Source organism: Schistocerca piceifrons, chromosome 2 (genome assembly GCF_021461385.2).
Source record: "Schistocerca piceifrons isolate TAMUIC-IGC-003096 chromosome 2, iqSchPice1.1, whole genome shotgun sequence".
NCBI classification, from domain to species: Eukaryota; Metazoa; Arthropoda; class Insecta; order Orthoptera; family Acrididae; genus Schistocerca; species Schistocerca piceifrons.
The window spans coordinates 134,095,050-134,119,499 of NC_060139.1; the positions used below are offsets into that span (position 1 = coordinate 134,095,050).

Consider the following 24,450-nt stretch of genomic DNA (forward strand, 5'->3'; position numbering starts at 1 on the left):
TAAACAAACTCTCTGAGACTGCAGATGTGTGTGCAAGTTGCGCGTGCGTGAGTGTGCGCGCGTGCGTGAGTGTGCGCGCGTGTGTGTGTGTGTGTGTGTGTGTGTGTGTGTCTACTGCTGACAAAGGCCTTAATGGCCGAAAGCTATGATCGTGTGAATCTTTTTATTGTGCCTATCGCGGATCAGCATCTCCGCTATATGGTGATTGTTACATTCCATCCTGGATTTTCCATTGTTTTATTTAATTAAGGAAGAGTTTCTTCATACTTTCACCAGTGCTTCTAGTAAGTACATGCCTCCGTGCAACTCCTGTTTCTCAACAGTGCCTTACCTTAGGCTAGTACCTGCAGCCTTTATCCTCAAAATTCTCTCCATATGAGGACCCAACTTTATTGTAGCCACCTAACCTGCCTTATTCTTGTAGCTTCCTTTCCTCATTGGTGATATGTCTGCTTTCTGGTACCTTGTTCAATTCACCATTTCTTCAGCTTACTTTTGTTTCCTGGCTTCTCTGAGAGACTTGGAGAATTATAAATACTTACTGCAGTCACACATTGCAGTTCCAAAATCTGTTTGTGGCTTTCTAAGCCATTGCGTACTTGTGGTTTGTTTTTCTGTCTCTGTATGCAATTTAAAGGGTTTGCCCCCTATCCACAGGGTTCCCTTTGTGTAATCAGTTACTACACCATGTTTTGTAAAGAAGCCTCTGCGGCTTAGGGGATATCCAGTTCCCCTCCTAATAGATGAAATTTACATTCCACTCTTTAATTCCTGATCTATTCTAACACCCAAACCTCCAGATGTCAGACACCCAGATCAGTACCAAGCATTGTACGTCGGTAGAGTATCAACCAAAACTCCGATTTAGTTCATATTATGTGCTGTAGTCCAGCAGAATGGGCATAAACGTTAATTAAAAGTAACACCAGAACTGCGTAGAACATCAAAAGCATAACTGTGAGTATGTAGCACATGTTGCTTCTGTGGGGAAGTTGGTAGAGTGTTAAATCCTCGTACCATGGATCCTGGGTTCAAACCCTGACAAGGAAATATTTTTTTACTGTATTGTGTTTGAAAGTGTTACATGGGACGTGTTTATAACAAAGAAAAGGGCTGTTTGGGTTTTAAAGCAATGTTCTCTTGGCACTCTGCTTTCACTTCGTTTCCTTGAAAGTAGTGACCCAATAGAGCACATTTGTAGTTTCACAGCATATACAATCAGAACATAAAAACAAAGACAAAATTGCATCACATGTACAGAAGTAGTAGTAGTAGTAGTAGTAGTAGTAATTAATATTTAAAAAAATAATAAGATCAATAGTAAGTACATAACATTCAACTGACAAAGCGAAAGCAGACTACAAAAAGAACATTGCTACGAACTCCAAAAAGTCATTTTACATATCAGTAAACTCTACACATCCACATGAGAAATGCTTAATGATAACTTACCTCATTTTACCATGATAATTGTTATAACTAGATTCTTTTTCTTTGGTAGACAAAATTGCTGATACTCCCTCAAATCGAACTCCATGGCCTCAGTGTGATTTTTTTTCATCCCCCTTGCACATGTAATTGTCTGTATGCACTCATCACAAAGTCTCTGAATGAATACTGCTGTACTTAATTTTACTACTAGCGACAAAGATCCCACCAGTTCTGATGCTGGCATTGCACCGTGGACAGCCCCATAAAATTGGTGTTGAAGCCTTTGATTCTCCCTTTGATTGCCCATAGGGAAAAGTCTTACATCAAAGACTAATATGTGTTTACATGCATAATTTTTTAACAAAATATTTCTTACTACTTCCTAAATTGAAGATAATTCATGCATGAGGAGTTTAATTCGTGCATTACCCTGCGTTTGGGTTTTTACAAATTTTAACAGTATTCGCTGGTCCACGTCACCACCTACTTCAAAAGCAATGTCCGTATTATTTATAAATTCATGTAATGCAGGCTTTGTACCATCAGAAGTGTAGGGAATGGCTTTAGGGACATTGCTAACACTAATGTTAGCTACTTCTTTACCCTCTGCAACTGCAGTGTTGGTTATGGTCATGTCATACTTTTTTGCTGACAACCTGTACATAGTTGAGTCGAGATTACGCCACCACAAGTTCACTTCACTACATGCGTGTTGTACCCTTTGATACGGGACTGCACAGCTCCCATTGTGTCCTCAGTTGTGTTGTTTTTTGCTGGGTTGCATGCTTAGCTGCTGCTCACTGCCCACAGCCTACCTGGCTGCCGCTGAAGGACACCTTGCGTCCTCTGGCTCTGAACTGTGCTGCCCCTGCCATGTTGCCATTGAGTCATTGCCCTGACAGTTCTTTTCGGACAGAAACTGCTGCTCAGGCTTGTTGTCGCTCAGCCGTTACTCACAACGCATTTTCGTTCAATCGTGAAGACAGCCGCCCTGGCCCTGTGTTCTGTCATCTAGCATCAGGCTGTGGACCTCTGCTTCTTTCTTCAGCTTTTCTTGCTCTGTCTGTTCTGAGTGGAGTAAAAGTGCCACTTATAAGAAGAGTGTCAAAGCCGTCAGTCCTGCCATGACATCAGGCTGAGTATGTACGAAGTACCTGTCTAATCTCAAAATCAGAAATAAACCTCACATGGGGCACCAGGAATTGTTTATTTATGTGGTGTCCTTGCATAGGACACAGGGAGTGTATGAGAACTTAATTGGGGTTCCAAGCAGTTAGGGGCAAGTGCAGTAAGACAAACTCCCAGTGATGTCAGGCAATTGGTTGGACAATGTCAAATACTATAACAGGATGCCTGCAAGAGATGGGGAATCAATAAGAGTACTTGCAGGAGAGTTGAGGGACTCAATAACACTTGTTCATTGTATTCAGACTAAATTACTGGACTGAGAGCTGTTTCTAAACATCAGAAAAATCAAAGGATTATACTGGTGGCACAACAGAAGTCTGTGTCTGAATCCGAGGGTTTAGAGGTAACAGAAGTAGCAATCACTAGCAGCATCATTAAGTACAAAAATTTGAGCAGCATTTATCTGAAGCTGACATTGAGCAATAGGAAGTTGGCATCTGTATGGAGCTGGCATCCAAAAGTACTGACTGAATATGAAAATCAGGGATTTTTATAGGATTGTGGCAGTATACTGTTTCTTTCTATTCATAGTCTCTGCTAATCCACTGGTACTTTTTAGGCATCAGCCAATCTGACATGTAGCTCTGTCCCTCCACGCTGCATCTGGCCAACCTCATTAAGGATACAGGGTGCTTATAAAGGATGGAAAAATCGAAATTTTTATGTCTTTATTAAAGTCTATAGTCTTTCCTGATTACATTGATCTATACATTATAGGGTTTCGAATGAAAAATGACCTATATATACCAAATTTTAAAGTTACTGTCATTTATGCCGCCATGCCCCCTTTATTTCTGTTACAGAAACCAGTATTATTTCGAAAAGAACTGTGAGCTTTCTGTTTCCAGTTATTACACGTATGATACATTGTATCTATTGGTAACAGTGCAGGTTTCTAGGGTCTGTAAATGATTATCTTTGCTAGTATTTATTTTTGTTCACATGTTACTGAATGTTTTTTTGCCCAAGTGCTACATATATCTGTGGAAGTACATATCTTTTAGTGTGCAATAAATACGAACTATGCCATACATAAAGAAATTCAATAAAAGGAATTTCTGTGGTAACCAGTTCACAAACAAAGCAAGCCATACTGTTGAAAGTAACCTATGTATCAGTTCTTCAGGGGAAAAACTCCCACATGGCACATCTCCTGGTGATTCAAATTTTTGTGTTAACGCTTTGCCGTCTGCACGTCTGGTACAAATTTATTAGCTTGGTGCCGGCAGCACTAATTTGGAGTACTTGGCATGTCGCCGGCCGTTCATGACATCATCAGGAGATTATAAATTGTAATGCTTTACTTATCTCATTGTTAGTTCTTATAAGTTCTCAACCCTGTTTCCCCACTTTTATGAAAGTTCGAAGATATACATACGTAAATAAGTACAAAATTTGTTTGTTTCATAAATTTGTTTATTTGCATTGTCTTTGGTACTTAGAATTTCTCTTTCATATGATATGTAGCAAAACAGTCTCAAAGATGTAACACATCTCCACAAGACTTGCACATTAAGTTTGTTGTTCTTTTTTTGTTTTTGGAACATACATGGCAGTTACTTCGTTTTTGTTTATTCATTTCGGAAATACATGGGTCTTGGTGTTGCTTTATGTGATCGGAAAATCGGTCAGCCAGATCATGATGAGACGTGCATGATATAGTGGCAACCTCCCAAGTTTTGCTCCGTATCGTCTCTTTTGTCTGCCACGATGAAAGGGCACAAGTACTTATAAAAACAAAAAACTTGTTGACATGTGTAACTTATGCTACCTAAACAAATCACCAACAGAATGCAAAAGATACGGAAGTGCTGTCACCGGTCATTGCGTGATATCATGCTCACAACACCACTGTGGTGTCGCTGGCCACTGAGCGATACTATGCCCATGCACCACTGTGGTGTTGCCGGCCATTGACCGCTATTTTGCACACGACGCCACTGCGTTGTCGGCGGACGGCAGAGTGTTAACAGTGAAACTGTTTGTAGTGGATTTGTTGTTGTTGATGTGGGCATCTTATCTTCTTTGATAAAGGAAGTGGCGAAATGTAAACAATGTGATGCTGTAGGCTATCTGGAAATAACTGAACAATGAAGTAGCATGAAGGGTTTAGTGTCAAAATTGATTATTCTGTATAGATCCTGAAATAAATCTACCTGGAAAATGACTTTGAACATTGTGCATAATTCATATGATGTGAATTTGAAGTTAGCGTATGCAATGTGTGCAATAGGAAAAGGAAAAAAGGCTGCTCAAACTTTTCGTGGTTTGATGGTCCTTCCTCCTCCTCCCAGCAGGAGCTGCCTTGACAGTTGTGTCTAAAGCATCTATGAAACGTGCAGTAGAAGAAACTAGTACTGCCACACCTGTCATGGTAACACTGAAGAACATATTGAACATATGTGTTCTAAGAATTATGATGGTTACAGTGGAGGTATGGAGTGTGATGGAGGTCTACAAATATTTCAGAAGTCAGTGCCTGTTTATAATGTTAGATATATGAAGTACCTAGGCGATGGGGACTCTAAAGCTTTCAGTAAAATTAATGAGTTCAATGTTTATGGTGATACCATGGTAACAAAACTGGAGTGTTGTGGACATGTGCAAAAGAGGATGGGTGCTAGATTGAGGAAGCTACGAAGAGAAATGGAAGGAAAATTGCTATCTGATGAAAAATCTCTGTCTGGCTGGGGCAGATTGACAGAAACTGAAACAGACCTTCTTCAGAGTTAAAATGGACTGGCTATTAGACAAACTGCACCTCTGAATGATGTTACAGCAATGAGAAAAGCTGTATGGGCCACCTACGTTCATAAGTTGTCCACAGATGACCACCCTGTTCATGGACTTTGCTCTAAAGCAGCAGATTTTTAGTGTGGTTACCAAGAAGCAAAGGAGAGTGGTGAAATATACCGGTATAAGCATTTTCTTCCTGAGCCTGTTATGAATGAAATAAAACCAATTTTTAGAGCCTGAGTGACCCTGTTTTGCTTAGTAAATGTCTTCATGGGGACACTCAGAATACAAATGAAAGTCTCAACCATTGCATATGGGAAAGACTACCCAAGAATGTTTTTGTAGGACTAAATACATTAAACGTTGGTGTACTAGATGCAGTGATATGTTTCAGTGATGGAGTGATAGGAAGGTTGGAAGCCCTGAGAAATTTAGGCATAAAATGTGGCTCTAATATGGAAGATCAATTGCTTGTGTGTGAGACAGACAACGGGTGCATGAAGCTGGAAGATTCACTCATCAAGCTACCAAAGAAGCAATAAGTGCTAAAAGGAATGCCAAGAGGAAGCTTGAAGATGAAGAAATGCTGCAGCATGAAGAGTATGGTACAGGAATATTCTGAGGCACAGTTTAATTCCTGCAAGTTGTATTTTTCAGAATTCAGGTACAAATATTTCCTAAAGTTTATAAAGCATTGCTCTGATTTTTTTCTGTAACTTGCAATAATCCATACTTACGTAGTAGACCTAAGCTTTATTGCATGATAACTAAATTATAGAAAAAATAACATTTTTATAAGGAAAAAATTATAAAAATTAAATTGTAAGATGTGATATTTTTTTTGTCCTTGTAATATACATAATAGGTGGAATTAAATAGTGCTAGTACCTCAGCCATCATGTCATGCATATCTGGTACAAATTTGGTCTCCTTTAAATGTACAACATTGGATTAAATGGTACCTCAATTTGAGAAAGCATTTTGGGAAAAAAATGCATCAATTTCTTTATAATTTTTTAATAACCCTAAGCAGGTTCAAAAATATTCAAAATACTTCTAATTTGTTTAGAAAGTGTGCTGCATTACCTGATATCAACAAAAAAATCTGTAAAACATGTAGCCTACATTATAAACAGTGCCTGAAAGAAATAGGTGTTGATTTTTACATAATATTGAACTGGAAAAGTATCCTGTATCCTTAAGGTCCTTCCCCTTCCTCTTCTCCTTCTTCTCTTGTAGGTAGGGATGTCCCTGGTCTTCACACTAAAAAACTCCGTTTGGTAGCAAAAGTGTCAAGCCAGAAGCTAAACATCTATGTCCTTCTTGGTATGGCTAGCACCTACAATGTTTTATGTCACTTCACTCCTCTGTAAGAGAGGAGACTTCTCCATAGGGAGTGGGGACTGCTGTTCCAACAATTTTACTCATTTTCCACCTCACTCTACAGTGTGCAAATCAATTGATGTTGCTGTTCCCAGGAACAAGGATCATGCTTGCTGCATATGCTGAGACATGCATGTTTGCAACTAACGTCTACTGTGGCAGCTTCCAATTGCGTCTACACAGTGTGTGGAGTTACCAGTTAATTCTCTGACTTGAAATTTGTACGCGGGAACAACTGCCCTGAGCGTCTGAAATTAACAAGCTCCTCCCATTACTGTTTATCTCGTCTAACCTAAATGCTGCCATCTACACTTGTCTTATGTCTCTTATTTCCAGACTTGGAGTGCTCTAGCGGGCTTCCAACAGCCTCAAGCTTAACAATGGATAACTCAATAAGTCATCAATACATGCACACACACACACACACACACACACACACACACACACACACACCTGTTCTTCATTCAATTTTCACTCAGTTTGTTTTTCGCGTACTGTGCTCTTCAGCAATGGTACATCTGATGTTTTTATTAATCTTTGAATTTATCTTCATCTTCTAGATAATGTAAGTGAAGCAAAATGCATTTGAGTTAAAATACAAGGCAGCAAGTAGTAGTAAGTTAAAACAACTACAGTCTTAGCTCAGACACTGGCAATGTCCACTCTATTCAGCTATGCAGGTATTAGATCTTTCCAGTTGCACGAGGCACTGTGGAAAGGTGTGTCACCATACTTCAAAGTCAGTTTAGTGCTCCTCTCCTCTCTTATCCAGCTATAATCACTTCTGAAAGTGGGATCCAATGATCGTCCTTCAATTTTATTCATCTCTGCACTCTGAAAGTGACTTGTGCCTTGAAGTCTGGAATGGATTTTAAAAATCTGTGTGTGAAATTGAATCACTGACTGCTAGATTGTGAGCTGTGAAGCAGGTGTCGTGTAGAGGCAGACAGTTTGGCTCTCACCTTACAGGCTGCTGCTCCTGTCCTGATTGTTGGAAGTGCAGTGCCAGCCAGGTAAAATTTTGTTACTCCCCAATTGTATAAATTTCAAGCAGAGATAGCCAATTACTTGTCTATGACTTCCGTTGAGGGCATATTGAATTTTTCTGGGACATGTTGATTACCATATTTACTCGAATCTAAGCCGCACTTTTTTTCTGGTTTTTGTAATCCAAAAAACCGCCTGTGGCTTAGAATCAGCGGAAGTTCTGAAGAATGTTGGTAGGTGCCGCCACAAATAACTTCTGTCGTCGAATAAATGTAGTGCTACACAGGCATGCTTTGCAGGCACAAAGATAAATACTGGCGCCAAAACCTCTGCGTCAGTAAATAAATTAAAAAAAAGGTTGAAGACGAGCATCTTTCTCCGCCCCGAGTTTAAATCACTGCATTTTCGTACATTATCCAACGAAGTAAATACAAATTAAGTATTGTTCATCTTCGAATTTAGCATCATTTCAATGTACTATGAAAATCCGACTGGCAAGACTGTTTGGGATGTTTGTCAATATGGCCAACTCTTATGTTCTGAATTTTTTCTTACCTGTGAGAAGAGATGGTTGCTAATAGGAACTGTTATGAATTGTGAATCACATGCAATATTCTCTTCACTGTAAGAATAATACGCATATAAACATTTTGCCATGTATTCTTTCGTGTTTGCTGCTATCTCACTTAAAACCTGTCTGCCTAATAAACTACGAAACCAGAGTGAGACAACAGCAAACTCGGAAGAATATCCATATCATGTCATGTTTATATTCGTTTTATTCTTGTGCCTAATGGTGATACAGTCAGAAATGAAGCACGGCAATTGACTAGATTTTTAAATCTAAGATGACTCTAATTTCTGTGCAGAATGTAATGTACTAAAGAGGCGTCTGCAAAAATTTTCAAACGGAGAAAAATTTTCGCTAAACTCTCGTTCAGAACATATTCATCATACGAATTCTATTATTTGGTTCCTGTTGATCATTATCAAAGCAAGCAGCAGTGTAAGTAACAACAAATAGCAGTCTCTTGCCATTGTTTCGCTAATGAGACGATTCCTCTCTTTTTTTTCTTAATTGTGAGCGGCGATAGAGTGCACAAAAGCAAGCCATGCCGCGAGGGCAAGAGGCCGTAAACACAGAATGCAACAAACAATGCATGACACAGTATAGTAATACATTTTTAGCTTAGAGTGACGTAAACACCTATAACAAAGAGAACGGCATTTATCATATCATAGAAAAATAAGCAATCAATTCAAACCAGACGAAGCACGTGAAAAAGGAAGGGTACCCGTATAAATACGGACGGAGTGCCTGATGCATAGCAATGGCTACCTGGTATAGCTTAACTGCTAAGCTTACGACTCGAACCAAACTACTGTAGCTGTATCGTCATTCATTCGACCTAAATTGTGTGTCATATTACAATGGACCAACATTGTTTCGATTTGGAGGTGCGGCCTAAAACTTCTCTCCCCCCTTGAATTTCGAGTCTCAAATTTCAGGTGCGGCTTAGATTCGGGAATTTTTTATTTATTTTTTTTTCCTTGATTTCGAGTCTCATTTTTCAGGTGCGGCTTAGATTCGAGTAAATACGGTAATACTATGATAGACAAGTATATTCCCCCGGGACAACCTCAGGGTTAGAGCAACGATTTCATTTTGCATGACACTTTGTACTGCTTAACTTCTGTAATATATTGTTTTACCATTGACTTTAAACTTAATGTTGGAACAAAGTTGTTGAGAAGTTAGGGCTTGTTCTGGAGTTGCTTGCTGGCAGTTGAGTATAGGATAATGCACCATTGTTCTGTCCATTAGACTAACTCTTCCTTTTGGCTTATCTGCTGTAAAGGTGAAAATCTCAGATCTTCAGTTTCAGCTGCTTTTCTATGTACTATCGATTCAAGGTTTCAGATGACTGAGGAAGTTCTTGTTCCACTTCCACAAATGTGCTCTCTTTGGCAACTATTGCTCCAGTGTCAGCTTAGATATGTACCTAGTAGCATCATTGAGCATGTACTGGTCATTTCAGTAAAGGGTGAGCACTACGTAATGGTGAACTATATGTATTCTTTAATTTAATCACACATTTGTATGCCCATAAACTCGGTGTTGTACCTATTATTTTGGAGAAGATTTCTGATAATGCGTGGAAGCTTCACCAGCAATTTGTGGTGAGTGGTTAAATGCTATTCTAATCTCTTACTATCTTAATATAATTTAGAATGATGATCTGAAATGTGGTTTCCTTCTCAAGATGGAAGTGATGGTGTGAGAAAAGAGTCGGCAATACACGTGTTGTTTTAATGATAGCCTGTCTTAAGATTTTGTTTGGATAGAAAAAACAGTGAAATTGGTTGATAGTTTTTAGAATATTCAGTTTCTCTGTATGCAATACATTATTTGATGTTATTAGTAACATATGTGCATCAGTTCATTCTGCTGAGAACTTTTAGTAGAAGGAGTTGGCCTCAAATCGTTTATGCTCTCCGTAAACTGAACTTTATTAGTAGTTAAGCTTTTTTTTTTTTTGGTTACTGGCAAGTTATTGAAGATGTATGTTCGTGAATAATGGATACCCTTCTGGGTCGAAGTAAGTGACTTTAAATCTTTGTGAAGATTATTCTCATTTCTAGTATTTGTTCAATCAACTGCACTATTGGTTTTAAAAAGAGAGGTGTATTTTAATGACAAATTTTATTAAGGAATAAATTTATGGGAATAGTGGTCAGTATCCCTAGTTCCCAAAACAGGCCTCTGCAGGATGTTCTTGAGTTCACACCACAAATAATTCTTATTTTATATATATATAAAATTCTTATTATATTCGCTGGCAGGTCGATAGACACACAAACGAACACAGGCATGCACACGGGATTCAGGCTTTCGCAACGAACTGTTGCCTCATCGGGAGGGAGGGAGGGGGAGGGGGGGACGAGGGGAAGTGGGTTTTGAGGGAGAGGAGGGAGAGGGTGGGGAGTCGTTCCAGTCCCGGGAGCGGAGGGACTTGCCTTGGGGGGGGGGACGGGTATACGCTCGCACACACGCACATATCCATCCACACATACAGACACAAGCAGTCTTTCCGCTCCCGGGATTGGAATGACTCCTTACCCTCTCCCTTAAAACCCACTTCCTTTCGTCTTCCCCTCTCCTTCCCTCTTTCCTGATGAGGCAACAGTTTGTTGCGAAAGCTTGAATTTTGTGTGTATGTTTGTGTCTGTTTGTGTGTCTATCGACCTGCCAGCGCTTTTGTTCGGTAAGTCACCTCATCTTTGTTTTTATATATAATCTTATTATATATTTTTAGACTCAGAAAACTTTAGATTGGGTTGATTAGTTACCCCAAAAAATAATCTCATGTGGCCTTATGGAATGAAAGTAAACATAGTACGCCAGCTTTTTATTTTTATATTGCGAGCTGACATCCCAAAGATGTTTGGGCTCAAATGCGGTTCCCCTTCATCGAAATGTGTTGGCTCAGACTTGTCTAGGGGTTGAACCCCACGTCGCATTACATGCTCTAAATTAGATACTTGTGACCCTTTGGTTAAATTGTCTGGCTGATGGCAAGTTTGCGAAAAACAAAGTTAAGATAACATATAATAACCGTAATAATAATATCGGGAACTAGATGACGTAGGACACACAGTTGCGATTTGGTTAGAGTAATGGTTATTCAGAAAGCAAACTAATAGTGAAAGTGGTCGTATTTAGAGTGACTGTTACACAAAAGCACATATCCATTTGACACAGTTCGATCATTCACAGTCTCATCACAAAACACAAGTCCGATACTCCACCTCATCATTTACACACCGGCTGCTCACCACTCAGAGACTAAGTCCCATGATACCACACAACGTGACATTTTCTAAGTCGTTTCACTTCCTAGTTGCCTAAAGACTGACTGTCCGCTTTCACGTCTCAATCCGAACTGTCGAACTGTCCCTCTCTGGTTGGTGTCTAGACCAGAACTGTCCACTTAGGTGCCCCCAGCTGAACTGCCTTTCTCTGCCTGTTGTTGGCCGCATTTTCCCGCATGCCGAATATCCTCGCTCAATTGACTAGGGCAGTTCTCTTTCCTGAAGCCATCCATCTAATTGGCTACAGCTTATTCTACATTATATTACATTTTAACATATTTAAATAATCAAAGCTTGACCACTTTCACATCCTAAATAAAGTAACAATAATATCCATTACATAATAAAAGTTAAATTCATTTTCATAAAACCAATACAATTTCCTCCTTAACTTTGAATGTCACGGCCGGTAGCCTTGCATCATTGTGCTTTCTAATAAATAAAGAACAAAAATAACTATTATGCAATAAACTTTCCAACAAATATTCTATTACCTAATGATTCAATAAGGTGGTGTGCTATCATTGTTCACTGTGTTTTGTGTGGAGGAAATGATGATCTGATGCTTAAGTAAAAGTACAGATAATTTTAATGTACTATATCTTTTAAACAAATAAAGTTACAATAGTACTTACAATATTTGTCATTTTAATGATGCGCTTCTATATGAAATGTTAATCGTTACGATCGACCAAGGCTTTCAGATTTTAGCCTTCAGATCTTTGTTACAAAACTTGTTAATTTCACTTTAACAGTAAATCCTAGACTGTTATAGATATGAACAATATTCAAGTTTTGTTGGGATTACCATGAAAATTTATGAAAGATTGTAGATTAAATTTACTGTGGCTTCATTCCCTGAATTAAATAGTTTTCATTAATGTACTATGACGTAGGTTCTTGTCTGTCTCACTCGCACACTACAGCGCTTAGGCCTCATTCAACACAATAGACGGTTTCCCCATCTTGCGGTGAATCTGTGCTCTTTGTAGCACACGGTCCTGGATGACAGTGTTCGTTTCACAATTCCTGAAGGCTGACTCTTTTGGCCGTATACTTAAATGAGAGCAAAATGCTTGTTAATTCACAGTATCACCTTATGCCTGACGACATTCACATTGCAAATAGGTATTTCTTTATGTGCTTCAGTTTTGTAGTATGCTCCTCCCAGTTGAATTTATTATCCAGCCGCAATCCCAAGAACTGAACACTGTCAACTTCTTTTAGCTGCTTGTTGTCATATTTGAGGTATATACTGGCAGGAAACCTCTTAAGTTCTAAACTGCAAACGATGTGTGCTTTTTTTGTGATACAGAATTGGCTAGGAACCATTTATTAATAGCCATGAAAATTTCATGAACCAATCATTCTAAGACTATACTTGATTTGCTATTTATTGCAATGTTTATATCATTTGCAAACAAAACAAAAATGGTGTCTGGTAATTTCACAGATGAAAGGTGGTTGATATACATAAGAAAAAGTAAAAGCTGTTGGATGGAACCTTGTGGAACACAACATGTAATTGGTTCCCAGTTGGATGACACCTGATAGCTTATATTGAGTCTCTTTCCTATTGACACCCATTGTATCCAGTCAGACAAAGGAGTTAAACAGTTTTGAAGCCTTTCTTGTTGCACTGTAATAATCTCCTCCTCCTCCTCGTTCTTCTTCTTCTTCTCCTCCTCCTGCCCTTGCCGTGCACCTACAGTGGGTTGGTATGGGTAGTTATGGATTTGGCATGGTTAATTTAAGGGGTGGCCGGGTGTCCTTCTTGCCATCCCATTACCTCCCCCACCCCTTCCCCCTGGGAGAGGTCATGTAAATACCAATTGGCTGCATGTAGTTTAATTTTTGTGAAAGTCTGCAAAAGTGTTCAAAATGTTTGCAAATTGTGTATCTGAGGTGGGACTTGGATACCAGCCCATTATTCACCTAGTCTGATGTGGGAAACTGTGTGAAAACCACATCCAGGCTGGCAGGTGCACCAGTTCTCACTGTTAATCCACAGAGCAGATTCTGTTCCAGAGCTGGTGGATTTCCCGTCCCGGAAGCAGTGCTTAAATGTGCACATCTATTTATTTAAAAGGATATTGTTTCGTATGCAGTCAGTTGCTTTGACAGGTCACAAAATGTACCAGTAGCCAGTAATTAGTTGTTCGTACATAATTCATTATTTTCTTCTTGTTGTGTGTATATACACCCTTCCCAGTACCAGAACACTTTAGAAATCTGAACTGTTTCTATTAACAAGAATGACAACATTGCTAAGTTTTCAAGTCCGTCTTGAAAGTTAATTAGTACAGCACACACACACACACACACACACACACACACACACACACACACACACACACACACACACACACACACACACACACACCCCTGCATGATATCGTTGTCTTGACCAGTTGTATTGTCCTGGCGCTTAACGTAAGCCAGCCGGTGAGTTCTTGTGGCTCACGAACTCAACAGCTCTGATGCCCATGTGCCACATTTCTGTCCTATTGAAGGAAGGGGAGAATATGGAGGCACTTATTATACTTTATATTGTGTGTTCATAAAATTCATGTTTGGTGCTCCACATGAAGTAATGATAGTGGTGCTACTATTCATTGTTTACTTTATTCACTGGCACCAGAGTTTTGGTAGTTGAATTTCAGTTAACATAAAATCGGTTATTTTTGTAATGTGGTGAAGGAGCACTTATTTAAGAGACGTGTTGGTCAATTATTGTGCTATCAAAGAAGTTACTTGTATTTCAGTCAAAAAAGTAACTGTAAGACAGCAGTTTACGTGACTCTCGGTCACTAAATTAACTGAAAGTAGCTTACTAGAGAGAGATGCAGTAATTTGGCAGTGACAGTTAGAAAAGGTTACATTAAAAACAGAATGAAAAATAATTTGTTTTTCAAATTATAGAAATATAGTTTTACAAATTCAGAAAATTTTCTGAATTGAATTGTAATACTATGAAGTCTGAATATCAAGTAGGCAAGTTATGGATGAAGTTATAATGTGCTTAATGATGCTATAACTTTGGAAGAATCACTTGGTGCATTAAAGAGAGCCAAAGAGAAGGCATTCAGAATAATGCAGATATTCATTGTGATGTACTAAATAGTCTTGGTGCCTCAAGAAATGTTTCTATAACTCATTTGTGCTTGAAGCAATTCGTCGTCTGATGCTCAAATCCGTTTTAGGTCAATTGCGTTGTGTACATACATATCTGTTCATTATATTATTACAATTGTCCCTATAAAAATACAAAGTCCCCTTAGCAGTCATTATACCGTGTGATCAATCATTCATGCAGCCGCTTTTGTGGCGTGCGGCTGGGCGATGTGGCTGCCTGTTGTGCAGGATGATAGGTGGTCTGCAGTAAGCACTGTACAGTTTTTTGAGTAAGCTATATGTAACATATGAGACAAACTCTTAAAAGAACTGCAAATTATTGACATTTATTAAGCAATGATATGCTGGAACTGCTGCCCTTTGTTGTTCCAGCATTTCTGACACCTGCTTAGAAAATTGCTTATTACACTCTGCAGTTCCCTCTGCGAAATGGCAACAAGTTCTTGATGAATGTTAGTTTTAAGTTCCTTTTATTGCAAGCCCATCCACACTCCACCCCCGTGCCCTCTGCCCCACCCTTGTAGAGATAAAAATCACAAGAGGTTAAATCAAAAGAACAAGGAGGCCATTTGTGGCTCTATCACGAAATAAGTCATGAATTTCCTGCAACGAGAAGAGGGCTGTATGTGCCATCACAATCCTACTGAAAGGTCGCAAAAGCTTGTTATCTCTTTTAATCGGTCCAAAAAAGGCTGCAGAATGTTTTCCACATATCTCTTGCTGTTAATTGTTTCCTGGAAAAAATAGTGGGCCTCTTGCCTCTCACCACAATATTGCACTGCACTCCTATGTTTTGATCATGCAGGGGTGTCTTATGTATTACATTAGGCTTTTCATAACTCCCGTAATGGTTGTTTCGTGAATCAACATATCCACTTAGGTGGAACTGTGATTTGTCTGAGAAAAAAGTTAGGTGAGGGGCAGTTTCTGTGTCGAACCCTATTCAAAATCCATTCACAAAACCACAAACTTTTTACAGGATCATCAAATTTAAGATCTTGCGCTGTAGTTATTTTATAGGGTGGTAACTTCAGTAAGTTTGTATCCATTTGAATAGAGCCATAGAAAACTCTCATTTTTTGAGGAAGACGTCAAACTGATTTTCTAGCATACCTTTCCAGAGCACACCCAGTGTTATCGAGAGTTTCTTCTGAAAGTACTGCGCACGATTGTCTGTTTCCAGTAAAGAACACCTTCCGTTTCATGAAATTTATTGATAAATCATGAATTGTATTCCGATTAGGTTCTTGAACATCAGGAGATTCCTTTTGAGACAATACCCTTTACAGCATGTGCTGTTTCTGCACACTCTTATTGAATTGCACATGAATACTCCGTGGCAAATAGAGTACTTGTATTTCACTTTAAACACTTTCACTCAGTACAGTGTATTCCGTTGTCTAACAAACGTGTGTTACCTCTGTAACAATTCTACACAATCAAAGACCTCACAGCAGAGGGGAAATTACTCCTCGCCAGCACTGCTGCCGGCTGGCTGCCATTGGGACAGAAAAGTGCTCACCAGACAGTTGTGTTAAGGACTGATCACTATGTACTATACAGTTAAGTATTTGTATAAAACATCCACATTGTGAACCCAAGATGACATTCAGGACAATTTAGATAATCTGTTGTCTGCTTCAGGCGTAAACCAGCACTGAGTCAACTCTTGGTTGAGTCCCTATTTGTTTTGCTTGGCAGGAGATCCAACACTGTGTTACTAGGAGGAGGCCGAAAGGCACGCGTTTTAGCTCACGCAGGCTGGCGTGAAGTCTGGAACAGGACAAGGAAAGTAGAATTTAGAAAAAAGGATGTAGCTGGTGGAATACTTAACTTTAATCCATTAATGGTGAACGTCGGTCTGGACGGTGCATGATTCACAATATCAATAGTAACTGGTAATGGCGCCTTGCTAGGTCGTAGCAAATGACGTAGCTGAAGGCTATGTTGAACTATAGTCTCGGCAAATGAGAGCATATTTTATCAGTGAACCATCGCTGGCAAAGTCGGTTGTACAACTGGGGCGAGTGCTAGGAAGTCTCTCTAGACCTGCCTTGTGGCGGCACTCGGTCTGCAATCACTGATAGTGGCGACTCGCGGGTCCGACGTATACTAACGGACCGCGGCCGATTTAAAGGCTACCACCTAGCAAGTGTGGTGTCTGGCGGTGACACCACATTCCTCCCCTGCAAATCGGCGGACAGTTGTGGCATAAGGCTTCTGCCCGCCATGGGGAGGACCCCATGTTGACGTATGCGACGAGGTGCGGAGCCTAACAACAGGCGAGGCTGTGCCACCCGCACCCTGCCATTCGGACCACAGGGAGCTAGGAAACGCCTGAAAACCTGCTCCAGGGTGCACGCCAACATGCGGTGTATGCGCCCGCAGAGACACAGGAGGGGCCGAAGGGTCAACCTCCATCGGGCCGGGGCACCCGACGGGCAAAGACGACATATGGTCCGGAGCGGGCAAGAGTTCCATGTCGGAGGACACCCGGTCACGGGAAGCGATTGGCAGCGCGTGACCCAGGGAGGCGCCCGGCGGCTGCAGTGAAGTGTCCAGTGCGGGCATCGCCGGCGGGAGAATAGGCGGCGGCGGCGCGTCGCCATGGGGCAAAATGGAAGGCAGCGTCGGTAACACCTGGGGCTGAGGCGATCCAGTAGATGGGTCCCCAGAGCTCTGACCGGACGGCACCGTCACTGAAAGCAGACGGCGAGTGGCAGATCCCATGCGACGACAGAGGCGCAGCTGGGTGAGATGCCGGCGCACCTCACCAGAGGCCCTCAAAACCAGATACATAGCGCGTCCGAGGCAGCGAAGAATGCGCCCTTCGAGCCAACGCCGTGAACCTCGGTAGTGACGATAGTAGACAATGTCGCCTGGAGAAAAGCAGGTGTCTGCCGCTGCACAGGAACTTGATGCGGCGGATGTAGCAAAGACAAGGTTCGATGATGAAGACCGTGGAGCAACTCAGCCGGCGAGCGACCATCGCGCGGCTGAGAACGATACGAGGACAAAAAGAGCAATAATGCGTCCTCCCGAGAATGCGACTCTTTTAACTTCAACATCTGTGACTTGAAAGTCCTGATCAATCATTCAGCGGCACCGTTTGACTGTGGCGAAAACGGCGCGGACGTCAGATGTTGAATACCATTGGCCTTGCAGAATGACTGAAATTCTGTGGACATGAATTGTGGGCCATTGTCGGAAACAATAGTCTGTGGAAGACCTTCAATGCAAAAGATAGCAGATAACGCTTGGATGGTGGCAGATGACGTCGTGGAAGACATCCGGACAACAAAAGGAAAATTACTGAATCAATCTACCACAGCCAACTATCGAGCATTCCAGAATGGACCAGCAAAATCAATGTGTAAGCGTTGCCAAGGGGAAGTGGCTTTTGGCCATGCAAAGAATTTCCGCGGTGGTGCTGATTGTTGTTCGGCACACACCATGCAAGAAGAGCACATATTCGTAATCGTGGCATCGATTCCGAACCAAGTACAGTGCTGACGAGCAAGTTGTTTCATTCTCACTATACCCCAATGTCCTTGGTGGAGAAGCTGTAAGACAGAGGACTGTAACAAGCGTGGGACCACAACCCTGGACTGATCATTATCAGAAGGCAACAGCAAAACACCACGTCTAACAAAAAGTCTCTCCTTGTGAGCAAAAAATCGGCGAACCAACGGATGCCCGATCTGTGACTTTGACAAGGGCCATTGCGTAGCAACAAAACGCAGAATGGTAGCAAGGACAGGGTCGGCAGCTGTGGCTGTAGCTACCCGACGAAAATCAATCTGAAACGATTCAACCATGTCATCGGTTTCCGAATCAATGAACATGCAAGCAAGTTCGGAGGAATCGAATGTTCTATCCTCGGCAACAGGCAAATGGGACAACGCATCGGCGTTTCCGTGCTTAGCAGTGGACCGATACAAGATATCGTAGTGGTACTGCGAGAGGAAAATAGACCAGCGAATGAATTTCTGCGCCGTACGTGGAGGTACAGGCTTGTTCGGATGAAAAAGCGATGTCAAAGGTTTGTGGTCTGTGATGATGGTAAAGTGACGAAACTTAGTAACACCAAATACGAGAGCCAATGCTTCTTTCTCGATCTGTGACTAATTTCTTTGCGCAGACGAGAGCAATTTGGACTCAAAGACAATAGGGCGATTGTGCGATCCATCTTTGTGTGCAAGACCTGCAATAATGTTCTGAGATTGGCTAAATGTTCTCCTTCCATCTTTCCGGAGATCACAATATCGTCAAGCTAGTTTGCTGCAGTAGGGACCGATGCACAAACAGTTTGTAGATATTGCTGGAACAATGCAGGGGTGGATGCACACCCGAATGGCAGTCGTTTGAATTGATACAACCCAAGATGCATGTTAACCACCAATCGCGCTGGGGTTCTTCGTCCACCGGTATTTTCAAGTGCGTATCTGCTAGGTCCAACGTCGAAAAATATTTACCCGGGCACAGTTTGTCAAAAAGATCTTCCGGGCGGGGTAAAGGAAAAGTTGCAATCACTAGTTGTGGATTCACTGTTGCCTTGAAGTCCACACAAAGTCTCAATTTTCCCGAAGGTTTTGGCAAAATTACTAAGGGTGATGCCCAGAGAGAAGCCTGCACACGTTCAATTACACCTTGTGATTCCAAATCTTGTAATGTTTTTGCGACCTCATCACGCAATGCGTGGGGAACATTGCGTGCTCTGAAAAATTTCGGTTGCGCATTTACTTTCAGTTCCAAATGTGCTTCATAGTCCTTAGCGCAACCAAGGCCCGGTGCCAAAATGTCTGCAAATTCTTCACATAGACGAGAAACACTGTGTGAAGTCACAGTCTGGTTCACTGATAGGACCTGATTTACTATAGACAAGTTAAACAACTGAAATAAATCGAAACCAAGCAAGTTCACTGCAGAAGAAGAACGAAGGACGTAAAATGACACAAGTTTTGTTTGTCCTTTGTATGTTGCAAGAAGGCTGCACTGTCCTAACACAGAGATCTTTTGACCTGAATAGCTAGTTAGCTTAACATTTGCGGCACGCAACGGAGGTGTGCCCTGCAGTTTGTAAGTGTCTTGATTGATCAGTGAAACTGCAGCTCCGGTATCGAGCTGGAATGGTATCACTTTGCCATTAATGTCCAAGTCTACAAAAATTTTATTGTCCTGCTGACGACAAGAGCGACTGTCTCGTGCAACGTGAACTGACACTGGTACATAATCACTTGCGACTTGACGGGATTTCCGGCGATGTCGACGCACACTATTTGTGGGACGAACACAATCACTGTTAGAGAGAGTGGCACTGGGCGGAGTGGAATGAACTACATGAATTTCCATGGGCGAAGTTTCACGAGCCTGAGTATCCTTGGTTCGAATTCGGCGCGAAGCAAAGGGCCTGGAATGGTTGTGAGTGTCCGATCTGAGCTTTTTCTGGCAAACATTCTGAAAATGTCCTTTCTTATTACAGAAAAAGCAAATAGCCTGGTGTGACGGGCAATTCTCACGCAAATGTCTAGTAGCACACCACGGGTTTGATTTTAGCACTGCATTTGCTTGCCTGCGCGGCACACGTGGCTGAGAGCCTGGCGGCGCGGCCAGGCGCGAGGGCTGTTTACTGCTCCGTGCAAGTTACCCGGCGGGCCGGTTAACCTGACACATGGCTGGTGAAGTTTTAAATGATTCCTGAGCAAAGTCAAGTGTGTCCTGCCGATCCAATATGTCCATCACTTGTTGAAGGGAGGGATTGACTAGTTTCAAAATCTGTTCCTTTATACAAACATCAGAAACGTTCTGTGCAATTGCATCACGTACCATAGTATCTGAATAAGGGAGTCCACATTGACACTCAAAAGCACAATCCCTAGTAAGGCCTTGCAAGGTTGCAACCCACTCCCGATTAGTCTGACCTGCCGTACGTTTTGTACGAAAGAAGGTATACAACTACATTGACTGATTTTTAAATATGCATCTAATGCAGACAAAATTTCTTCGTAGGACAGAGTTGCTACGTCGCGTAGGGGAATTAATTTGACTGTCACAAGGTATGTGGTCACCCTGACGTATGATAACAAAAAAGGCTGCCGCTCATTACCTTGAATTCTGTAGGCAGCAAGATGGAATCCAAATTGGCGTGACCACTCCATCCAGCTTTCTAGTGCAGCATCAAAAGGTCGAAAAGTCGGTGCAACAGCGTGTTGTGGCTGCGTTAGCGGTGGAGCGGCGGCTACCGCATCGTTTTGCATTGCCCGTTGACCCTGGACGAGCTGTCCAAGGACATCCAGTAAGGCCTGCATCTGCTGATTCTGTAAGCGATAAAATTCGGACAGTACATCTGGAGATTGTGGCAAAGCCATTACACAAGTCAATCAGGGCAATATCGATAAGAATGCGGTTGTGCCTCGTCGCCAATGTTTTGGTTGGCAGGAGAGCCAACACCGTGTTACTAGAAGGAGGCCGAAAGGCACGCGTTTTAGCTCACACGGGCTGGCGTGAGGTCTGGAACAGGACAAGGAAATTAGAATTTAGAAAAAAGGATGTAGCTGGTGGAATACTTAACTTTGATCCATTAATGGTGAACGTCGGTCTGGACGGTACATGATTCACAATATCAATAGTAACTGATAATGGCGCCTTGCTAGGTTGTAGCAAATGACGTAGCTGAAGGCTATGTTGAACTATAGTCTCGGCAAATGAGAGCATATTTTGTCAGTGAACCATCACTAGCAAAGTCGGTTGTACAACTGGGGCGAGTGCTAGGAAGTCTCTCTAGACCTGCCTTGTGGCGGCGCTCGGTCTGCAATCACTGATAGTGGCGACACGCGGGTCCGACGTATACTAACGGACCGCGGCCGATTTAAAGGCTACCACCTAGCAAGTGTGGTGTCTGGCGGTGACACCACACTATTTGTCCACATTATTCTCTCAACATCCGATCTAATGCTCCTTAAAACCTTCTGAGATATTTTCAGGCTGTTGGCCTTAAAACTCCTTTGTTCCCATAGAGCTGTGCTAAATAAGCTGAGTATCTGGCAGGCCCAGGCCAGTAGAACACAGGAACTTCTTGTGAATTCCAGCCATTATAGGACAGGATGTTGGCCATCTAACAAGTGATGAGCTTAGAAAATTGAATAAATTCAAATGCAAACCATTTCATTATGTAAGAAAATGTCAGTAAGGTGTGTGTGTGTGTGTGTGTGTGTGTGTGTGTGTGTGTGTGTCAGAACAAATATTTCATGTTATTTTACAGAAATTTATAGATTTCTATTTTGTAGGAGACAAAGGGAGCTAGAACAAAAGATGGTGGAGGAAGAAACTGCAAAACGAATTGAAGAGCAAGTGAAGAAGAGGGTTGAGGAGGAATTGGAAAAACGAAAAGAGGAAATTGAGGCAGAAGTACTCAGGAGAGTTGAGGAAGCTAAGAAAATAATGGAAAAGCAAATGATGGAAGAAATGGAAAGACGGCGAGAACTACAGTTGGAAGAGGAAAGGAGGAGAGAGGTAAGGTGGAGAGCATGTGCCAGAGTGGGCCGTACTGGGTGGGAAAGAAAATTTTGTGGGAGGGCATAAGGACAGATTAATGGGAACATTAGAAAGAGCTGAGTGATGCACTTGTTTGCATATAATATCTCTGCAGTCCCATTAATCTGCTCAGAAGTACAGTTGAAAATATTTCTTTTATTTAAACTGCTTCACTGTTCCAGTTTGTGATTGAAGAAGTGGTACGATGACAAGATTTTTCTGCTCTTGTTTCTCAGTATAATATGGACAAAGTTCCAGTGCCATAGACATGCAATTAAAAAAAAAAAAAGAAAGAGACTGAAAAAGTATTGACACTTTTTGTGTTTTTCTTTTTGTAGTTTGCTTATATTTGGATATTTGAACTTCACTGAATTAAATATGAAATGGATTAAAAACATATAGTGTGCTTTTATTTTGAGACAACAGGCCTCATTGTATTGTCAATTTCCATTACTTGTTAAAAGCTTCAGCGTAGCAGTAATTGATCAGTTGCATGTAGAAATAGTTTGTTTTTATATGAGAATTGTTACTAATTTGGACAGAATTTAAGTTCTTATCCTTGTAAGTTCTCATCTTTTTTGTTTAACGTAAATGAACCATTATTTTTACCTCTGTAAAAAAAATAGGTCCTCTGTATGATTTTATATCCGTTGAAAAAATCTTCTAACTTCCTTATCTTTAAACCCATTTGTAAACTATAGATTTCTTTCAATATTTTTCCCATAGTCTTGTCACTATACATGTAATTTACTGGGGAATCTAACAAACATTTTTCCGGGGGTCCAGAGACTGATTGTCAGTCCCTAAGTAAGGTTCATCATCTGTAAAAAGAAGACTGCATCATTAGTACTAAAGAATGAATTTGAGGCTGAGTTTACAGTTTGCAGAGGAAGAAGGCTTGGGCTGCGCCGCTACAAGGTATTATCTACCATTTTTTCATATTTATATGCCAATTCCTACATTTGTTTTACCAAGAGCATATGCAAGGTTGCCACTTGATACATATCTGATGAATTCATTCAGTATTTCTATTAGCTTGGTAAGTAACTAGACCAGTATGATGCACATGAAATTATCTTTGTTGATATTTTCTGCATCTGTTAATGAAGTTAGTGTGTGGAAAGTGGCAGCCAAAAAACATTTTTTGTGGCTTGTATAGTTATAACATCTTGTAAAATTAAACTAAATGTATAATTAATTATGTTACATATAGTTCTTAATCATGGATTATATTTGTTTCACATTGTGCTCCTCATGGAATTGCTCCAACTTTTCAAAATTACAATAAAAATATTTACATTTTGAAACTCCATCATTCTGTTGAACATGTGTTCCATATCTGGATTGAATGAGGAGTTAGATTGTGCTTCTTGGTAAAATAATTGGAAATAAGTTCACAGCAGCTTAACATAAGTAATTAACATGCAGAGTGTAAAGTTATAAATTTTTATTTGCAGTAATTTGTATCAGTTTTTGTATAAATCAGTTCTAATTCTGTAAGGAAAGAGCACATATTATCTTGTCTGCACATTTGCCAAGTCACAAAGAGGCATATAAACTTCCAAAACTGTTTTTAAATGCTTGTAGATGTGTGTGTTTGTGCGCATTAAGTATAGACCAATGAGGACTAAATTCCTTGGAAATTACATTTCCTGATTAATATGTTTCCTAATTGAACCATTGACAATAAGTGTTTAAAAACAACTCCAAACAAAACATGAATTATAAAAATGAACACAATAGGCAATCAGGAAAGCACATAGAATAAGCAAGAAATAAAGTAAAAAGAATCTCAAATTGTGGATTTAAAGAGTGAGTCAGAGGCAAATTCTTACACACACACACACACACACACACACACACACACACACACACACACAGTAAAAGTTATGACATTACCATACCTTTCAGAGCTTTTAGTACTTATTGTACAGTGTGGAGAAGGTGAAAAAGGAAAGTTGTTCACTCAGACCTCAGGACAAGAGGAACCTGCTCGTAGCGAGAACAAGGGTAAACCAAAGGAGAAGACCACCATTCTCTCTACAGTTACGAGTGATCTGCCTTTCCTTTTTAGCCTTCCCCATTCTGTCCTCCGTCCCTCCCTGACGAAGGAACTAATAGTTCCAAAAGGTAGGATAATGTCATAATTTTTACGTGTAGTTTTTTTTTCTGCAGTTCTAAATG

The 24,450-nt window shown here is 40.9% G+C and overlaps 1 protein-coding gene across 1 annotated transcript in view; it reads left to right on the forward strand.

The window, feature by feature from the left end:
* LOC124777669 (UPF0430 protein CG31712) overlaps positions 1-24,450 on the forward strand; it is an 84,684-nt gene that overhangs the window by 32,803 nt on the left and 27,431 nt on the right. The window contains exon 3 of the mRNA XM_047253150.1: positions 22,020-22,245. Within this exon, the coding sequence (XP_047109106.1) occupies positions 22,020-22,245 (226 nt within the window). The remainder of the gene's footprint in view (positions 1-22,019; positions 22,246-24,450) is intronic.